General features: G+C 34.6%; 1 protein-coding gene across 1 annotated transcript in view; it reads right to left on the reverse strand.

Annotated features, from left to right (window-relative positions):
• Positions 1-17,932, reverse strand: part of insrb (insulin receptor b) — an 84,667-nt gene that overhangs the window by 42,885 nt on the left and 23,850 nt on the right. Inside the window, exon 2 of the mRNA XM_016572948.1 lies at positions 11,846-12,394. Within this exon, the coding sequence (XP_016428434.1) occupies positions 11,846-12,394 (549 nt within the window). The remainder of the gene's footprint in view (positions 1-11,845; positions 12,395-17,932) is intronic.

Genomic DNA, 17,932 nt, shown 5'->3' on the forward strand with positions numbered 1-17,932 from the left:
ACAAAAAAAGTCCTCCCCGAATTTCCCGCTGCCCTGCATCTTGCTCTCTCATTGGCTGTAGCCTGTAGGTCATCGGCGATGTGTATTTCAGTCAGAACTCATTTCAGACAGCAGGATTTTGAATCGCCGACAGCTCCAGATATTTAGCATGCCAAATATTTCACAGGCATCTGCGACGCATCGGCGATTCTTTGAAAGATGGCGTCTTTGATAATTCACACTGCGTCATTGTCACTCGCGTGAACGAGCACTGATTTGCCTCAGATTTCGGGCATTTGTCAGCGATTTCGCAAAACCGGTCGGCGAGTGAAAATCAGGGCTAAAATCGTGCAGTGTGAACTCAGTGTTTGTCTCTAATCAAAATATTAATACATTAAAAAATGTATACGTAAAAATACAATGCATAAATGTTTATATTTGTTTTATTGTTGTAATGCAATGATTGTAGACTCGTAGAAAAAAAATATATATTTATATAGTATGCTATGTTAATATCATCGTATGCTATGTTAATATCATCATACACTATATTAAAATCATTTTGTTGGCTCTTTCAAATTGCAATCGTTTTAAAGTTAGAATTTATGCCAGTAGCCACCTTCCCTTACAATTGTTTTTAGGACATTTTTTGTCATTTAAAATTCATCATGTTATGATTCTAGTGTTTTTTTTTTTTTTTTTAAAGATTTCTATTATTTTATTTTTATAAATATTTCTCAATATTAATTATATTATTTAATAAATGTAACTTTTTAGTACTCACATCTGATGCTTGAGAGTTCACAAAAGTTGTTAGTTTTAGTAAATAATAGGTTGGTGTTAATCATTTTAATGAGGAATATACTAAAATATATTTAGGCTCAATCTAACAGTATATATATATATATATATATATATAAAATTTAATATTATTTATATTGTGTATAACTATTATTATACATATTTAAACATTCAAATAAATGTAACACTTTTTTTTACTCGAATTTGATGCTTGCCGCGAGATAACTTTCAACCTATGCATGCATAGCAGAATGCATTTATGCCTCGTGCAGCAGTTCGTTGCTTCAATGTCTGTGAGAATCACTAGCTGGCAGCTGCCAGAGGGCCTCATACATCCTGTCCTGACACAGCATGCACTCTTTACCTATAGGCACACGCATACACAAACTGCAAAACCAAAACAGTTCACACATTCACTTCCCCTTTACATACACAAGCGGTCACAAACACTGGAGGGTGTCGCACAAGCCAGCGTTTCAGTGGTGCTGATGGGTCAGACGACCTCAGGAGCCTATACGATGAGAAAATATCTGTGTCAAGAGTTCAAGCACACGGGTAACTAAAACCCCCATGTTCATGTGCAAGCCGATCTCAGAGTGAGGGGATCATGCTTCGCCTCCTCGGATCCTCGATCAAGGGGGCTTTGTGCAAAAACCACAGATTTTACCTTCATAACTATAAGATTAAAGGTAAAAAGTAGAGGAAAGTCAGAAAGAATGCTATTTTAGTGAGGGTTATTGCCACTTATAAAGCTAAAGTTATTCATTTTGAATAGATAAACACGTTTTTATATTTTTAATTTAATGCAAAAAAATTCAATAAACCAAAAATAAGGATTTGAAATAGAAATGGTCAATGTATTTCAATATAAGCGAAACAATACTCAACAACAAAAATGCAGCAATGACAAAAAGGGCAAAAGGCGGGACTTGATGTAACTCATTACGAAAGGTATACGATAGGAAGTTGGGGGCGGAGCTAAAAAAATTAGGGCCTGATGACATCATCTGAAAGGAAAGTCATTTCAGAGGTAAGGAAAGCTGATAAAAAACGTTTTTGTTTTTTTTAAGACGAGAAAACTGCATAATAAACATTATTCGTGATCACACGTTGGTTTGCATGTTGGTGTGAATATAGTTATTGTTCTAAGCAGCTCACAAATTTAAAGCAGCAGAAAACAAAAATGCACAATAAACATTACGTTTGTCATAATAATGTAAATATAGTTATTGTTATAGTCATCTTTCTTGGTGTGAACAAAACTTAAGACTGGGGTATAATTAAAAAAGTAGAGTTAACATTGAATGAATAATAGGTCGCTAATTTTAAAAGTTTTTAAATTTAATCGGAAAAAAAGAATTCGAACGCTTCGGAATCGTGAAAAGTCTACACATTTGCAGTACTTTCAGCTCTGGTTCAGAACTTTTACCAAGTTTAAACTAATTGGACAAAATCATTGGACAGAAAGAGTCATATTTCAACGTTCACTACTTAGGCTAACTTCTGTAAACTTTCGACACATTTGAGTAAAACAACATTGCAATGCATTGTAATAAAAAAAACAACAACAACATGGTAATAAAAGAACAATCAAATAGGCCTATGTCAACGACAGCAATGGAAGCTACCACGTTCTTTTAAAATTTGAAAAGAAATGTTACATTGAATTGGAATACAAACGATCTGATTATGTCTTTGTTTGTTCTAGGCTAATTTATGCTAATTTGATGACCCTAACAAAAACGTGGTACTTTCAACTCTTACCACATGCTTTCAAAACTTCAAAAGAAATTTTACATTTAATTAGAAAACAAAGAGATGGAGAATTTGAGATGTAGGTTAAATTGTAAAAATTCTGCAAATTCTTTGCCTCATCCATTCGTGTGTTAAATATTTAGGCTAATTTGACAATTCCAATAAGAAAGCTGTACTTTCAGCTCGGTTTTGCTGCGTTTTAAACTCCTTTAAGCACAAAAATGGAGCAAAAAACAAGATTTCATCTGGGCCTTGATATAAGGCTCTCTGACTGACAGCAACCATCGAGTTCGCCTGCTAAAGAAAATCAAATCAAGTGCTACAAGCGACTTCCATTCTGTCAGAAGAGGAGCCTGGAGATTTTTTCTTCAAAATTCTGAGAAGCACTACAATAAAAAAAAAAAGCTGTCGCTTACTCAAGCTGTGCAGACGATCCCCAGCTATTCCACTGTGAAACGAGTGTCGGATACAGTGGGGAAAAGAGCAGTAAAGTGGGGGAAAGAGAATCCTCACGGCTCCTTATCTGTCTTGCTAAGGGCCTCTTTACTCTGAGGTGGGAAGTGAATGACCCACTCTTAGATGGTTAGGAAAAGCACACTTACCCTCCGGCACTTCCGAGGTGCTGATACTCGGAAAACCGTTTCGCCTACCAGCAGACGGAAGCTAAAGCGTCCACCTGTCCGCAGGCATCACGCGACACTTCAGCTCGACCCACGCACGGATTTATGCGCCACAGTTATGAATTCAAATGGATAAAACAAGAGTTTGACCGCAAAGTGTCCTTGAAAATCATTTTAAATCTATTTCAATCTGATTTCAGGGTCGCCTATCTGGCTTGAAACGCCTGGAAAAACAAAAGAAGTATACAAACAACTGTTACGGGTCTCTCAGTCAAGGTCAGACTGAAGATCAGGAGATTCGATATCAAGTGCCTTCCAGAATCTTATACCTGGACCACGAAAACAAGAATATCAGCTTCCTTGAACTCTCTGAGCCCTGTTATCTTTGCCGAGGCGAATGTGTCGGAGATTTATGACTGGACGTCAGCGCTTGTAGAGCGCCGCATTTTTCCTTCTGTTTTTACAGCTAGTTTTTTCCGCCTCCTTTTTTATTAACCAAAACACAGCTAAAACTCAGGAACATACCAGTGATTGTTCTACCTCCTTGGTACAATATATATATATATACTGGCAGTAATCAGGCCTGGGTGTGGCTAGTGAAATTTAACTCAGCTTTCTAAAATAATGTGCTTAATCACAGTTCTTTCATGATTTAAGAGGAGGGGCAAATAATTTTTCACGTAGGGAGGTAGGTTTGGACAGCTTTTTTCCCTTAATAAATGAAATCATAATTTCAAAACTGCAGTTTGTATTTACTCAGGTTATCTTTGTGTAATATTAAAATTTGTTTGATGATCTGAATCTTTTAAGTGTGACAAATATGCAAACAATTAAAAAAACAGGAAGGGGGCAAAAACTTTTTCACACCACTGTATATATATTATATAACAACAACAAAGCTTAAAATTTAAGTATTTTTAATATAAAATATATTGACACTACTACTTCTAAAAAATAATGATTTATATTATTAATTCTTTATATATTTAATAATAATAAGTATTATTATTATTATTATACTTTACAATTTACAATTCTTATTTGACATATGCAATTTTAATATTACTACTAATACATTGTTATTATATACTACCACTAATAATATTAATAACAATAATGATCCCAGTTATTATTTTAAAATAAAGTATTATTGCATAACAAAATATACTACTAGTAAAAACAAGAAAATAATAATGTTTACATTATTTTTTACTTTAAATTGTTCATTAAATGCAGCATTTATTATTAATAGTAGTGTTTATTATTATTCATAATAACATGTTGATAAATTAATAATAATTTTTTTAATTAATTAATAATAATTTATATCATTTATATTATTATTTATATATTAATATATTATATAAAACAACTGTAATAATGATAAAATAATAACTAATAATAAAATAAAATACTACTACTACTAATAATAAAAGTGTCCACAACTCAAAGCAAACTAAGATTTATGATATTATTAGCTTCTGTTTATTATTGTTCTAATATTACGTTTAACAAACTGTTTCAATCCCAATTATCACGATGTTAAAGCACATTTAAGCAGTAAATGTAAGTTTAGATGAAAAACTAGCAAACCAAAAAAAGTAATTCTTGTCAAGTTAATTCAAAGTGACTGATCCAGATGAAAACCCACCTCAAGTCCACAATGCTCTGACGTCACCACAGGAGAACAAAATGACTATGACAACAAAAAAGCGCAAATCCGCGACTGCTGAACTTTGACCTGAAAACGTCCCGGTTGCGCAAGAGCCGCTGTCGGCGCTCACAATAACAGAACACGCTGTGCCAGAGGAGAAGATATGACTTATCTGAACAGCACATCTCCTGTTTGTACGGTCTTCTGTCGGACCCTCCGCCTCACGCTTCCACTGTTTGCGTTCGTGACGTTTTTATGGAGAAAAAGGAAGACGAATTTTAATGCCGTTTCTACACAAGAACCAAGATATTTATCTGAAAGTATTCAAATAAATGACGTAAAATAAACGTTCCCTGGGCAACAAATGAAGCAAACACTAAACATTTGCTTTATACTTCAAGCATGTTGAGTTTTTTTCGTCGAGCTAAGAATGGAAAGCGCCGCTTACAGAAGCACCTGCACAGATTTTATCTTTGCACTCAAGCTCACGTCTGCATCCACCGGCTCAACTTTAAACGCTTCCTGACACTGAACGCCTGCTTACACACAAAACACTCACTGCATTCATGAATGAATCAAGAGTAATCACGTTAATTCATTTGCTGGACATTTTTACTGATGATTCAACACAAATTGTTTTATGCATTTACGAGGCAACAAAAAACTGAATTTGCAATTATATTTCCTTGGTTATATCTATAAGGAATTGATTAAAGGGTGAAAAGTGGGCATGATGTACAGGAATGGGGCAAGACCTGGATAAGAGTTTGCAAAAATAATTAAATTATAATAAGGAACTATTTAGCTATTTTCTTTTATTTAGCTATCACTTAATAGACTGTGCTGACTGAATAACATCAGCAAAAACAAAAGCTGAAAAAAGTAAAATAAATAAACAAATGGTATAATCACATTAATAAAAATATGAAAAATATGAATTTTATTAATATTATAAATAAATTGCACAGAATAAAACATCTTTTAAAATAATACACTACTACTACTACTACTAATAAAACATTTAAATATAGTCCACTATATTATTAATCATTGTATAAATAATAAGTAATAATAACTTTTAATATTATTAATAACAACAATAACAATTAATTAATTAATTAATAAACAAAAAATAAATTAATATCACAAGTTAGACAGAATGACAATCTATAAACACAAATAAAATACACAAATACATTACTAGAATTGCAAAACATTACAAGCATAAATATTTTTTAATATACGTTTACTACTATTACTAAAAAACATTTAAATATAGTCCACAATATTATTAGTCCCTGTAATAATTAATAATCATCATTATTAAATAAATAAAAGAAGTAAATAAATAAAAGGTAGAATGACGTGCATAATAGAATTATGAATATTATGAAGAATTAAAAAAAATAGGGATGCACCGATACCCCTTTTTCAGTACTCGCCCGATACCGATACTTCTATTTTTGGTACTTGCCGATACAGAGTACTGATATTAATATTTTTATTGCATTTGTACATTTTTTTAATATTGGGTACAGAAACCAAAATAGTATGTATAATGTTAGTTGGTTAACTTCATTTATCAAATAGATACAGTCAAACCAAAATGTATTCAGACACCTTCAACATTTCTCACATTATCACAGTTTATTCGCTATAGTTTAGAAAATGGTAATAAAATATGACAAGAACTCAGAGTTAAACGGAGTCAGAACAAATTCAGCTTGATAATGTCAAGGTATAGGGCCCGATAGGGTGCATCCCTAAAAAAAAAACCAATACTGCTTAAAATAATGAAAACAAAGTAATGAATAAATAAATAAATAAATGCTTTACATAATAAAAATTATGTCATATTTTTTTTACAAATTGTGTAATTTATTATAAATTATTATGATAATCTTTTTGTTATTAATAACAACAACAGTAAAAATATTTAAATATGGTCCACAACATTATCATCAATATTACTTACATTATTATTATTACTACTATTATGGTTGATGTTGTTGTTTATCACCCAAATATCATGAGTAGCTAATTGTTATCAGGAGATGCAATCATGCCACACCTAAAACAGGGTTAAATTTGCTTTTACGTTGGCTAGAAATAAAATAAAAATAGAAGAACACACCTATGTAGGAAAGTTCCTTCTGGAATTAAATGCAAAAGAAAGTCAAAAACCTTCCATCAGGAACACAAACCATTTCCCCTTATTATTAGCTGTGGAGAAACAGAATTCCTTGGAGGAGCGAGAAAACATGAACGTCAGGCTAAACAAACAAACACGCACAGGTTGTGTTGATCTGGCATGGCGGAGAGCACCTGTTTCTTTCGGGATCTGGAATCTTGCTGTAGGGTTATACACTCGCTCACCCCAGCGCCTGCCCAAATACAGCAGCATTGCATCTAGGGATGTAACGGTATGAAAATTTCATATCACGGTTATAGTGACTAAAGTTATCACGATTATCAATATTATCACGGTTTTGTTAAAATTAGATGAACATGTTCAAAAAGAACTGATACACACACTGAAAACATTTCAATAAGTTTTATATTTGAAAATCAACAAACAACAAATACAATTAGCAGCTATATGCACTTTTTTTAGCATAATGCTGGCTGGACAGGATTTACCGCGAGTTTTCAAAATCGCAATAATTAAATACGGTTTTGATGATAATTCAATTTTAAAAGATAATACTAACCGTCAGGGCATTTTATCGTGATTTATCGTGAAACCGGTAATCGTTCCATCCCTAATTGCATCACACTCCAGAAATGGGGTCTCGCTTAGATATTACAGCTGACTAAACTTTCACCTCTCACATGACATAAAGTGGGTTGAGTCATGTGTGCATGCTTACCAACGTGGAACTTTATTTGGGCCGGACGCTGCTGGTCTTATTGCAGAGCCTGACCTCATCCATACGAATGCAGTTGTGATTTCACTCATAAGGATTGTACAACATACTTGCAAAACCAAATGGTCACTAGGTAATCTGAACATCAGTCTTAAAGGAATAGATCACCCAAAAATGACATCTGAGATGTAGCTAGATGAGTTTCTTCATGGGAAAAGATTTGGAAAAATTTAACATTACATCACTTGCTCACCAATGGAGTGAATGGGTGCCGTCAGAATGAGAGTCCAAACAGATGATAAAAACATCACAATAATCCACACCACTCCAGTCCATCAGTTAATGTCTTGAAGTGAAATTTTGTGTGTTTGTAAGAAACAAATTTGTCAAATTTGTTAGTTTTCCATTTCAATCTGTTGCTTCTCTATCCATAATGTTGCTTTCTCCAGTGAAAAAGTCATCTTTTTCTGAATCAGGGGAGAAATCTGCACAGATCAAGCACCGTTTACAAGTGAAAACTGTTCTAAACCAATATGTTAGTGGATTTTGATGTGAGAGGACAACAGGAGATAGACTTTTTCACTGGTGAAAACAATTTAATGGATTATGGAGTCATATTTTTGCCAAAAGCGATGGTTGTAAAGTTAAAACTTCTTAATGATGGATTTGTTGCTTACAAACACAAAGCTTTTTGCTTCACAAGGCATTAATTGATGGGCTGGAGTGGTGTGGATTACTTGTGGATTATTGTGATGTTTTTATCAGCTGTTTGGACTCTCATTCTGACGGCACCCAAGCGATGTATTGCTACATTTCTCCAAACTTGATGAAGAAACAAGCTCACCTACATCTTTGGTGAGTAAATTTTCACCGGATATTCATTTTTGGGTGAAATATTCCTATAAAGAAACCAGCAAATAAACTAGGTTTTGATTTTTGCTGCATAAAATTACACCTTTTAACTAATTATCGATTGATTCCTGGATTGCATTGAGTGCTTCCATATCATTCCCCTCTAAAAAAGGTGGAAGTAAACAAGGCACTTGAGCTGAATGAGGTTGAACGGGGTGTGAGGTGAATAGCGAGCAGGCACTGTACACGCTGAACCGCCAGACGAGATTTGTATTGGCAGACTGTCCTGTAATGTACCAGAGTGGCTTCCTCCAGCCAAACACCAGCTCTGTCTCACTCACATACACACATTGTTCATCTCAGCTATTGTAGGCAGCTTTGACTTGCAAATCAATCAGACCTATGTTTACTACAGAAACATTCTCCTGCATATTTCTCAGACAATATGCAATATACAGTATATCTGCTCTGAATCTGATATGGCTGAAAAACATTCATTTTTAATCAAGGGAACCTTAATTTTTACCAAAAAAGGCATTGTAGCCAAATAGATACAGAAGTTTTAAAGTGACAGTTCACCCAAAAATAAATTCTATCATCATTTACTTACCCTCAAGTTGTTTCAAACCTGTATGTGTTTCTTATTTTCTGCTGAACACAAAATAAGATATTTTGAAGAATGTTGGTATCAAACAGTTGATGGTAGCAATTGACTTCCACAGTATTTTCTTTTATACTATGGAAGTCAATGGCTACCGTCAACCGTGAGGATCTTCTTTTGTGTTCAACAGCAATTCTGCTAAACACAAAATAAAATATTTTGAAGAATGTTGGTATCAAACTGTTGATGGTAGCCATTGACTGCCATTGCATTTTCTTCCATACTATAAAAGCCAATGGCTACCGTCAACTGTGAGGATCTTCTTTTGTGTTCAACAGTAATTCTGCTAAACACAAAATAAAATATTTTGAAGAATGTTGATATCAACAGTTGACGGTAGCCATTGACTGCCATTGCATTTTCTTCCATACCATGGAAGTCAATGGCTACCATCAACTGTTAGGATCTTCTTTTGTGTTCAACAGCATTTCTGCTAAACACAAAAGAAAATATTTTGAAGAATGTTGGTATCAACAGTTGACGGCAGCCATTGACTTGCATAGTATTTTCTTCCATACTATGGAAGTCAATGGCTACCCTCAACTGTTAAGATCTTCTTTTGTGTTCAACAGCATTTCTGCTACTTACGTTTACAATTAGAGATGCTACAAAAATATCTAGTCTCAAGACAATGAAGTATTACTAGAAAGCTTAACAGCGAAATAAAAAAAACGCAATAGTGAACAACGGCTCTGTGTAGTTAATGCTGCTCAATGTGAAAGCACGCAGGTGATGGAGATTTACCGCCGATTAAAGAACCGGCTTTCTGACAAGATGCGCATTAAATATCGCATGCGATTTATCGTGCAGCCCTAAGACAAAGTAAAGTATTTTTGAGAGCCCAGCACTAGGGATGTAACGATTAACCATGAGCCAGTTGAAAATCGATTCAAATATGTGACGATTCAAATCGGTTGAGTTGCCAAACAAATCGCGACACAATTGGAGTAGGAGTTATTATGAATGTATCTCTGAGGGGAACTGACTGTGTTTTCATCTTGCCTCTGAACGATGCATATTAATGTAGTGTTCATAAGCGCAGCTCTGCTTTGTCTGTGTTCAACAGCATTTCTGCTACTTACGTTTACAATTAGAGATGCTACAAAAATATCTAGTCTCAAGACAATGAAGTATTACTAGAAAGCTTAACAGCGAAATAAAAAAAACGCAATATCAACAGTATCAACAGTTGACGGTAGCCATTGACTTCCATAGTATTTTCTTCCATACTATAGATGTCAATGGCTACCGTCAACTGATAGGATCTTCTTTTGTGTTCAACAGCATTTCTGCTACTTACGTTTACAATTAGAGATGCTACAAAAATATCTAGTCTCAAGACAATGAAGTATTACTAGAAAGCTTAACAGCGAAATAAAAAAAACGCAATAAAATTGCACCAATGTCGCTTAAATGTATAATCAACAACAAATTTAGCACAAACACATCATGGATATTCGAAATACAGTAAACCTCTTTCCACCATGGTTTCTGAGAGAGTAAATGCACAACATACACAGCGCTAATCAAAACATCATATTTCAGTGCTAATCGCGATATCAGTTCACAAGCAACAAATTTAAATCAATTTGTTAAGTGTCAAGACCAAGTAGGGCTGCACGATAAATCGCATGCGATATTTAACGCACATCTTATCAGTAACACTACATCATTGCTGTTCAGAAGCGCCACCTGCTGGCAGAGAGTGAATTTGCGTCTCATTCAGTTCATCTACTGTTTCATTCAGATGTTTTATGTAGTATAGTTTCACAAAACGAAAGTCAGACCATTCTGTTTTTGCTTCAAAAATTCGAAATTATACAGTCTAATTTAGATTAAAAACTGCTCATGCTGCATGTATTCTGCATCTTCGTTTGGGTCACGATTGAAATCCAGTGGTTGCCTCTAATTCTAAATGGAAAGAGCACAGACAAAACCGTATGGTGTGTTCACACCAGACGCGAAGCGAATATGCGCATCGCGTCACTCGCTCTAGATTACTCGCAGGATGCTTTTCGTGTCACTCGTGTGAATAAAAACATAGCTCAATCAACCATGGTGGAGATAACTACAATCGCTGTTTTGTACCCGTTGTCAAAAAGTCCCAAATACGATGGAATATCGTGCGTTCGCGGCAAACATGTCGTGCATTTCGCATCACTTTCGTCTGGTGTGAACACACCTTTAGTTTGTTTATATGAAGAGATTCCTTTTATTTGTGTAACTTACTTGTTTGATTTGGGGTTTGTTTTAAATTTTCAATTTAGTTTTGTTATATTTCAATTTCACAAAGAAACGTGCAGCAATAGCCTGATAAAAGGACACCTTCTCATTTACTGTATAATGTCTAATATATATTATATTATATTATATATAATATATGTATAATGTATAATGTAATCTCATTTTGTTAAAAAAAATCGTGAGAAAATCGAACCGTGACATCAAAATCGTGAATCGAATTGTGAGTTGAGTGAATCGTTACATCCCTACCCAGCACAGACTTTTGGTTCCTTTTAATCAAAAACATAGGCCTACTACTGTTTCCCAAGAAAGTTGAAAAGATGTTACGCCAATGGCGTAAATAAAAAGTGAGGATGACCATTACTCTAGAAACTTCAACAGCAGCGCTGAAAGAAGAACAACCGCAACTTACTTCTTTGGCAATGGTTCTGGTTCCAGCAACGCTCGCCGAAATTCCCGTTGATGGTGGTCTGTTTGCAGGTTATCGTCCCCATGATGGTACCCGGGCAAATGTCTCCGCACTCCCGGTCATCTTTGTTAGCCACAATGTAGTTGTCCTCCACCGAGTCGGAGATCTTGGACCAGTCGAGAGTGGACAAATAGCAGAGGTTGGGGTTCTTCTCGATGCGTACCGCTCCTCGCGTGATATTGGTCAGGCTGTGGAGGCCGATTTCCTTCAGCTGGATCATTTCGAACATGACCAGGGCATAGTTGAAGAAGAGGTTGTTGCCGCGGATGACCGTGAGGTTCGGGAAGAGGTCACCCAGACTCTCCAAGCCATAGACGCGGAAGAGGAGCAGGTAATCCGTGATCACGACCAGCTTCGGGAAGCTCAAGCCCCGGAAGTCCTCCAGTCTGGATTTGAATATAAGCAGGATCTTCAGGTGGCCCTCGATCACTGTGCAGTTCTCCAGAACACGCAGGTGGGTCGCATTGTTGCGGATATCTGTGCTGGGGCAAACTGCAATGACAGACAGAGGACAGTTACTAGCAAAGTAACTGTTACATTTTCATTGGATTACACTTTAAAAGATTAAAGTGTTACTTCAACCAAAAATGAACATTCTGTCACCGTTTACACCCCCTCATGTTGTTCCAAACCTGTAAGAGTTTCTTTCTTCTTTCTTCTTTCTTCTGTTGAACAAAAAAGAAGATATTTTGAAGAATGCGTATGAAAAAAAAACACTATGGTTACGTCAACTATTTGGTCACCAACATTCTTCAAAATATCTTCTTTTGTGTTCAACAGAAGAAAATCTCATACAGGTTTGGAGTGATGTATAAAAAAATTATGATTTCCGTTTTGGGGTGAACTATCCCTTTAATTAAATTGTTAATGTTTCACTGCAAATAAAACATTTCATAGTGCCCTTATATTGTAAAAATTTTAATATATTCCTAAATTGCTGACGTTTTACGAATTCAGTTGATCAGACATGCATTTTGATGGTTAAAATTGCATTAAACCATTAAAACAGAATCCAGAAAAATTCAATTAGAAAACACAGGATTTGGGGAAAATAAAATGGAATTCCTAAAAATGTAAACTTTCAATTGTTGTTCAATTGTATACATTTCATGGGAAAAAAATGTAATTAAACTTGAACATTTTTAAAAGTAATTGTAAAAAATGTAAATGGAAAAATGGAATTTTAGAAAAAAAAAATTATACTGATTTCATAGGGCCAAACCTATGATTTCAAAAGTACCACTAAAAGAAGAGAGAAAAAGAGAGAGAGAGAAAAGTCTGAAATATCCAAAATATTGACAAAAAAAGATAAATAATTATTAACAACTTAAGATAATCTTCATTATCGAAGCAATGTATTTGGAAGATTCAACCAAAAATGAAAACTCTGTCATCACACACACACACACCCTCGTTGTTCCAAACCTGTATGAGTTTCTTTCTTCTGTTGAACAAAAAATAAGATATTTTGAAGAATGCGTATGAAAAAACCCCACTATGGTTACGTCAACTATTTGGTCACCAACATTCTTCAAAATAACTTCTTTTGTGTTCAACAGAAGAAAATCTCATACAGGTTTGGAGTGATGTATAAAAAAATTATTTCCGTTTTGGGATGAACTATCCCTTTAATTAAATTGTTAATGTTTCACTGCAAATAAAACATTTCATAGGGCCCTTATATTGTAAAAATTGTAATATATTCCTAAATTGCTGACGTTTTACGAATTCAGTTGATCAGACATGCATTTTGATGGTTAAAATCGCATTAAACCATTAAAACAGAATCCAGAAAAATTCAATTAGAAAACACAGGATTTGGGGAAAATAAAATGGAATTCCTAAAAATTAAAACTTTCAATTGTTGTTCAATTGTATACATTTCATGGGGAAAAAATGTAATTAAACTTGAACATTTTTAAAAGTAATTGTAAAAAATGTAAATGGAAAAATGGAATTTTAGAAAAAAAAATTATACTGATTTCATAGGGCCAAACCTATGATTTCAAAAGTACCACTAAAAGAAGAGAGAAAAAGAGAGAGAGAGAAAAGTCTGAAATATCCAAAATGTCTAGCAAAACTGCCACTGTCTTTTATTCCATTAATATTCACTGAAATTGACAAAAAAAGATAAATAATTATTAACAACTTAATAAGATAATCTTCATTATCGAAGCAATGTTTGTTGTTTATAATAGCTTTGTTGAATTTTGTGTTAAGAATGGCAAAATGTAATAAAAATGAATCATTCACAAAAAGAATAATAAATTATAATAAAAATGAAACATTTATAATAAAAACAATTAAAGGGGTCATATGATGCGATTTCAATTTTTCCTTTCTCTTTGGAGTGTTACAAGCTCTTGGTGCATAAAGAAGATCTGTAAAGTTGCAAAGACTAAAGTCTCAAATCCAAAGAGATATTCTTTATAAAAGTTAAGAGTCAACCATTCTTTTTAGCAGCATCATATGACCCCTTTAAATTATAATAAAAATGCCATTATAAAATTCTATAATAAAAAATTCTAAATAATATACCTCATCTACCTTATCAATCAATATTTGTTAACTGCCTCTTAATATTTTTTCTAAAATTTCTGCATGATATTCATTATGAAAAAAAGACTTGGTGATGAGACAAATGTGTATTCAGCTGCACTTGATACGAACAAAAATTGCAAAAGCCGCAATTATTTGTACGACAGCTGACCTACCGCCACAATTTGACAACGGTGACAGCCCTAGCATAAAGGAAGAGCGCGTAAAAGCGCACGTGAAGGCCGTCCTAACAGGAGCATGAAAGATTATCAACACTGAATAATGCATAAAGCGTGTCTCCGCGCGGCAGCTTTTCTGAGTTCATTCATAATCCAAACCCGCACACGCTGAGCCGAGGCCGAGAGAATTCATTAGCAAAGCGCTTCGCGACAAGAGAGCATCTGCTAATGGATAACATCAAGAAATCCTTTCAGAGCTGCTCCATTGATTCACCATCAAAAGAAATCTCCCAGGCCTTTTTCAAAGGGTGGGGGGTTTCCTCTGGTTTCGCGCTGGAAATCATTACGAAATATTATTCACCATGGCCTATTCATCCGAAACGCCAAAGTGTACAGAAATACCCATTCGAAGACATTACCAGACTAAATCATTAAAAAGAACGCTGGAACGTGCAATTTAGAGATCACGACGAATTCTCAGAGGCCAAATCTCAACTCAAAGGACATCGCAGGAAAACAAAGAGCTTTTCTGTCGAATGTGTTTCTCGAGGAGACAAAGGGAGCATGTGATTTGTGGTGTGAGCAGGTGTCAAAGTCTTTGAGGCTCGGCTGATCTCAACGGACTCTGTTTTTCCTCCTCGTTTGTGCAGACGGCAGTTATCAGGGTTAATGGTTTTCACATCGCAGCCTGAAATGGCAGTTTTACCTCATCTTATCACGGTATGTGGATAAAACCCAAATAAAACCACAAAGTTGCTGTTGAGGACGCACATATGAGAAATTCACAGAACAAAACTCAAGCTCATTGAGATTCAGGTGCTTCCTTCATGTGAAGTATTAATAGGGAGTGCAACCTTTTTGGGTGAATTTCACAAAGACCATTTCCAGGTCATATTACACTCAAACAAAACAAAAACACAAAACAAAACAAAACCACTTTGCATAAAGAAACGTTTTGGGTCGACGCCGATAACCTCGTGGGCAGCGCACCGACATACAGCGCCATTGCGCTTCGGGTGTCACGAGTTTGAGTCCCGGCTCGCGGACCTTTCCCAATCCCATCCCCCTCTCTCTCACCCACTTCACTTCCTGTCGACCTATACTGTCCTATCTAAATAAAGGCATAAAACGCCATAAATAAACCTTTAAAAAAAAAAAATAATAAACGTTTTGGGTAATTCTCACAAAGAACATTTCCAGATCGTGTTACACTAAAAAACAAAACAAACCCATTTTACATAAAGAAACTTCACGTGGAAAAAAAAAATCATTTATAAAATCTTATGCTTGTAACACACAAAAAATTACACTTTGCATAAAGAAAAAAAATATGTACATAATATTAAAAATATATAAAAAGTAAAAAATATTTATTTTTTATAAAAAATAAAAAATAAAATACATAATTGCGATCATTGCATATTTTCATATACTCTTCAACTCCTGTTGACTAACAAAAATTTAATTAGGCATAAATAAATCACTTCATTTGGCATAAATCAATCCTTCAGGTTAAAATTAACATATATTAAAGGCAGTACAACTAATAGCACCATTATATAAAAATATATGAATAATATATGATTTGTTTCAAATTACAGTAATGAGAATGAGAAGTTCACAAAGCTCTAAAAAGATTTTTTTTTTTAAATAATTAAGATTTTAAAATTTGTTTAAAGTTAAAATTAATATTGAAGGCAGTACAACTAATAATACCATTACAAAAAAGATTTCAACAATATACGATTTGTTTTGCATTACAGTATCTAACAGAACTCTTACAGAACTCAAACCTACCAATGTAAGAATCCTAAAAACAGTCCTTTAATTCTTTCAGATCTACTTCCTTATTCTTTTCTTTTGATTATGAGGTATAATATGACCTGGATATATTCTTCGCAGGTTCTGTGAGATCACCACTTAAGCAATTGTGCAAACTTGATTTCCCTAAAATAACCGACTGACGTAGACTACAGATAAACCTGACTGACACAGAGATCATTGATCTCATAAAGGTCAGAAAAGCAACACTGAGACGAGCTGAAGACCCTTCACCCTTATGACCTGCAAGATCCTGACACACACACACACACGAGAAACTGTTACATCAGCTCCCTAAAGATAATCGAGCAAACATAATAAAACGGCAACATCTCTCCATAGCAACACGTCCCAGCATGCAGCAACATGGAGCATTTGCCAGACAAAAACGCACTTCAGCCTGTTTACCTCGGAGGAAAAGTCTGGAGGGGAAAATCAAAATATAACCAGAAAACACAAATAATATCTTGTAACAATCTGGTGCCAAAATCAAGGACTGCCAGAAAATATTCACACACAAATCTGATGAAATATTACACAAATAGGGTAATTAAAGCCTGAAACTCTTCAAAATGTGTTTTCTATTTTAATAAATAGTCAACAAAAGGAGGTGCCGAGGTGGTTTTATTTTCTGAGATTTTTATGTGAGATTTACAGCTTTTGCAAGCCTGTTTCTCAATCTGGGATACAAATATTATTATTTATTTTTTTTTACATAATAGATGTAGGCCTACTCCTTTTAATGTATAGGCCTACTAGTTTTAAATCGAAAAAAAGTCATTAAAAATATTGATATTGGTTCTAAAATGTCTTTATTTTATGTGAGCTTCACATAAATGCAACCCTGTTACTCAATTTGTGAAATGTTTAAAAAATGTAAACCACTGTTGTTATTTTCTAGCAATGAACCTTAAACAGAATTTAATTTAAAAAAGAAAAAACATGAAGAAAAAAAACATGAAAATGCCACCTAGTAACTTAAAATGCATGCAAAACTGTGGGACATGAAAATAAATTGTAATATTTAAACAACAAACTGAATAGTATTTTACACAAAAAACTATAAAAAGTAATAAAACTATAGCCAAATTGTTAAAAAAAATAAATGAATTATATCCCCCGCGAATTCCCATTATGCCACAACGCACCAAGTCAATCTCTATTGCGACGCAGCACTCAAGATCTGAATGAGGACAAGGTTACATTTTATTGTGTTGGTCAACATTCCCAAGGTCGGCTGTAAACAGATACGCCGCTTGTTTGTGTGATCGTATGAGACCTCACGCGCCCATCTGTTCACACACTCCACAAACTTCCCCTTTTCCTCTCCAAGCAAACCTGCTCTTCCCCCGTACGGCGTTCAGGACATGTCCTGCCTCAGCCCGACTGAAAGCGGACACCCAGCCGTCATTTAGGAGCCTGATTTATTGGTGTCACTGCGGTGACGTCAGGTTTTAGGTTGCTGCCTGTTTGCGAAGCGCTCTGGGAATCA

This window comes from Sinocyclocheilus rhinocerous, unplaced genomic scaffold, assembly GCF_001515625.1.
Source record: "Sinocyclocheilus rhinocerous isolate Xijiao unplaced genomic scaffold, SAMN03320098_v1.1 scaffold1283, whole genome shotgun sequence".
Classification (NCBI taxonomy): Eukaryota; Metazoa; Chordata; class Actinopteri; order Cypriniformes; family Cyprinidae; genus Sinocyclocheilus; species Sinocyclocheilus rhinocerous.